The sequence below is a fragment of the Colobus angolensis genome, unplaced genomic scaffold, assembly GCF_000951035.1.
Source record: "Colobus angolensis palliatus isolate OR3802 unplaced genomic scaffold, Cang.pa_1.0 Scaffold51, whole genome shotgun sequence".
Lineage (NCBI taxonomy): Eukaryota > Metazoa > Chordata > Mammalia > Primates > Cercopithecidae > Colobus > Colobus angolensis.
The window spans coordinates 862466-867004 of NW_012118599.1; the positions used below are offsets into that span (position 1 = coordinate 862466).

Genomic DNA, 4539 nt, shown 5'->3' on the forward strand with positions numbered 1-4539 from the left:
GTAGGTCTGTTGGAGATTGCTTGAGGTCCACTTCAGACCCTGTTTGCCTGGGTATCAACAGCAGAGGCTGCAGAAGATAGAATATTGCTGAACAGTGAGTGCTGCTCTCTGATTCTTGCTCTGGAAGCTTCGTCTCAGGGGTGTACCCCACCGTGTGAGGTGTGAGGTGTCAGTCTCCACTTAGTGGGGGATGTCCCCCAGTTAGGCTACTCAGGGGTTAGGGACCCACTTGAGCAGGCAGACTGTCCGTTCTCAGATCTCAACCTCCGTGCTGGGAGATCCACTGCTCTCTTCAGAGCTGTCGGACAGGGTCATTAACATCTGCAGAGGTTTCCCCTTTTTTTTTTTTTTTTGCTATGCCCTGACCCCAGAGGTGGAGTCTACAGAGACAGGCAGGCCTCCTTGAGCTGAGATGGGCTCCATCCAGTTCGAGCTTCCTGGAGGCTTTGTTTCCTTACTTAAGTCTCAGCAATGGCGGGCGCCCCTCCCCCAGCCTCGCTGCTGCCTTGCCGTTAGATCTCAGACTGCTGTGCTAGCAATGAGGGAGGCTCCGTGGGCGTGGGACCCTCCCAGCCAGGTGTGGGATATAATCTCCTGGTGTGCCATTTGCTAAGACCCTTGGTAAAGCACAGTATTAGGGTGGGAGTTACCGGATTCTCCAGTTGTTGTGTTTCTCAGTTTCTAAAGGGATTCTCTTCCCCCTTGCACTTCCCAGGTGAGGCGATGCCTTGCCCTGCTTCAGCTCTCGCTGGTTGGGCTGCACCAGCTGACCAGCACCAATTGTCTGGCACTCCCCACTGAGATGAACCTGGTACCTCAGTTGAAAATGCAGAAATCACCCGTCTTCTGTGTTGCTCGCGCTGGGAGCTGGAGGCTGGAGCTCTTCCTATTCAGCCATCTTGCTCGCAACTGCTTATAACTTGTTCAAATGTAACTTGCACCAAAGATGGTATTTTTTTCCCCAAAAAGGACCTTAGGATGTGCTGACCACATGTGTTTCCTGGTAACTTGAAACAAGAATCTCTATCTCTACTAAGCAAGGAATAGCTTTATACCTTTAACCATAGATTGTTAGGGCAATTTGATCCTGTGACTACATTATTCACTGAATATGAGACATCAGACCTTTAGAAACTCATCTTGGATATAATGCAAGAGTTGATTCATTGGGTGATCTTGGTTCATTTAACTTTTATCACTATTAATATATCAAAGATGAAATTTTATTGGCTAGCTAAGTCCTGAAGTTGGTAGAAAATCTGTTTTTAATTTTTTTCTCCCTATTCACTGGCTTATATTTTTGTAAATATTTCAGGTTAGCATTAAGCTACATGTATTTCATTGACAATTTAAAATAAGCAGTGATGTTAGTGTATAGCTGAAACTCATAAATTTAAAATCTCTCCCTTTTTGCTTTCTATGTAAAAGATATGCTATGATGGTTTTCTTTTGCACTTAGGTTGTCGTACTGCTCCGACAGATTTAGTTTTCATCTTAGATGGCTCTTATAGTGTTGGCCCAGAAAACTTTGAAATAGTGAAAAAGTGGCTTGTCAATATCACAAAAAACTTTGACATAGGGCCAAAGTTTATTCAAGTTGGAGTGGTTCAGTATAGTGACTACCCTGTGCTGGAGATTCCTCTTGGAAGCTATGATTCAGGAGAACATTTGACGGCAGCAGTGGAATCCATACTCTACTTAGGAGGAAACACAAGGACAGGGAAGGCCATCCAGTTTGCCCTCGATTACCTTTTTGCCAAGTCCTCACGATTTCTGACTAAGATAGCAGTGGTACTTACGGATGGCAAATCCCAAGATGACGTCAAGGATGCAGCTGAAGCAGCAAGAGATAGTAAGATAACATTATTTGCCATTGGTGTTGGTTCAGAAACAGAAGATGCCGAACTTAGAGCTATTGCCAACAAGCCTTCGTCTACTTATGTGTTTTATGTGGAAGACTATATTGCAATATCCAAAATAAGGGAAGTGATGAAGCAGAAACTTTGTGAAGGTAAGCCTTAAAATGCCTTAATACAATTTGGAAACAATTAATAATTGTGCTTTTTACATTTTGATATAATCTCTGCATTAACACTGGTGTAGATCGTTATATTTAATGTCAATTATAATGTTACAACATTTATAATGTTATAAATGTTATATTTACACTGTGAGCACAAATTTTCGTGTTATATGTATTTAGGATAAATTTTGGTTTTTAGAAATAATTTACAAATCTACATATGGAAAATACAATATTTTGTAACATTTATTATTTTTCTTTTCGATTATAACATGTCTATGGTAGAGATTGTAGAAAAAAGGCACAAAGAATAAAAAATATATATAAATCACACATAATCGTATCACTCCATCAATGAGTTTTTCTATATTCTACATTCTAGTTTTTTTCCTTTTTTCCCCAGTATGTTTTAGTTTACCCTTCTGCCTAAATCAAGATACTATTGCATATATAGTTTCATACTTTATTTTTGTATTATATACTCTTGTGTATAAAATTTTTATACTCTATTCACATGATAGCAGGCAAGTTCCTACTGTAATTTATTTTAAATTGTTCCTGTTTTTGTACATTTAGTTTATTGCTGTTTTGCTAATATAAGTGACAATGAATATTCTTATACATAGTTCTGAGCTAGAATTTCATTGTTTCTTCAGAAAAAAAGCTTCAAATTACTGACATTTTTAAAGTTAGGGGAAAACATGTTAAAATTGCACTTTAAAAAAGCTTAACTTCCCTTTCACACACATTTGAAAATAAAATAACAGTTTATTAATTATGTTTATATTGTTTCATAAAATCTAACTTCATGTTCATGATAATTGCATGGTATGGGAAGGTCCCAATTTTGGTAAATAATAATCCTATTTGGGCATAGACATGCTAATGGTCACATTATTTTAGGGGAGAGTAATTTTTTATATCTCTTATTTTTTAATAATATAGGCATTTAGTGTACCATATTAAAGTAATATTCATATAAAGTGAACATTAGTTTGTCTACAAAAGCTCCCAAAGTGGGTGGCTTCACAGTTGACAAAAAAATTCTGTGTGTTTATAGGTTAGGAAACAAATTATATCATTAATTCCTCTGTTTTCTTCACATTTGCTTGTGGGATATGGTAGAGGAAAACATTTTTAAATTTTCATATTTAAGAGACTATAAAAAATTAAACATCTTCTTCCATGAAACTTTAAGTAAAGGTACTATAATAAGTACAAATCGCCACCACAGTTCTTCTTTTTATGAATCTCTAGTAGTAAGATTTTGTTGACGTTTATCATCCTGAACAGGCAAATAGGATTTAAATTTTTAATATGTGGTCATATTAGTTAGAATTCTTTGGTTTTGAAGCCAGGTATTTTTCATTCTCAAAACAGACTTTTCCTGGAGAAATTTCATTTATCATTCATTTTTGTCTTTAAATATAAATGTAACTGATACAATATTTGTTCAGTATTTGCTTCAGAGACTTTTTCTGTGGATCTGTATTTTGGTAGATGCATTCTATTTTAATGATTCTAACTACACATGAAAGAGTAGGTGTGCTTAAAAGAGTTAAACATTCTTTTAGCTAAGATGTATCATGTATAAACAATCAAAGTTGAAATCTTGCCAAATATATTTTCATCCACACTCGAAAAGATGTAAATAATTTCTGTGTCTAATCAGCACATATCTGCTGCACAATAGCCATCTTTTAAAATGTTTTTGAAATTGTACTTATGGAATTTATATGGGTGTTCTGCACTTGACTTTTTATACTTGATTAGAGTATGATTAATGCAGTAAACTAAAACATTGCTATATTACAACAGCCACAAACCATGTAATCTGTATTTGAATCATCTGACAAATTCACAAATGCTTTTTCTTTGATACATACTTAACTTCTACTTTGAAGTGTTAACATGTAGGATGACCATTTCCTAATACTGTTCATTTTTACACTCTGCTGTAGTTAAATCACAATGAACAAAATATTATTGAGTTAAGTAATATTTACCACAGTTTATTTCATCTTTATGGACCTATGATTTCTTTGGAAGAGTTGTATCTAATACTTTCCTTTCTCTGATGGGTGATGGTTCCTTTATCTGTGTGAAAGACTTCTGCTGCTGCTGCTACTACTACTACTACTACTACTACTACTACTGCTACTTCTACTCTTACTACTATTGCTACTACTACTACTAATACTTCTTTTTCTTCCTCCTTCTCCTACCTCCCTTCTCCTCCTTCCTCCCTCTTTCCTTCCTCCTCCTCCCTCCCTTTCCCCCTTCCTCCCCCTTCCTTCTTCTTCTTCATCTTTCTCTTTCCCCCTCATATAAAAGACATTAACATGAAACCTAGTCTCCTAATATTTTTTTAATGTATAGTATTGTGAATTATAAGCACAATGTTGTACAGCATATCTTTGGAACTTTTTCATCTTGCTCGACTGAAACCTCCATACTTCCTTCCCTCCCTCCTTCCTTCCTTCCTTCCTTCCTTCCTTCCTTCCTTCCTTCCTTCC

The 4539-nt window shown here is 36.5% G+C and overlaps 1 protein-coding gene across 1 annotated transcript in view; it reads left to right on the plus strand.

The window, feature by feature from the left end:
* Positions 1-4539, plus strand: part of COL21A1 (collagen, type XXI, alpha 1) — a 203013-nt gene that overhangs the window by 78595 nt on the left and 119879 nt on the right. The window contains exon 5 of the mRNA XM_011960186.1: positions 1460-2011. Within this exon, the coding sequence (XP_011815576.1) occupies positions 1460-2011 (552 nt within the window). The remainder of the gene's footprint in view (positions 1-1459; positions 2012-4539) is intronic.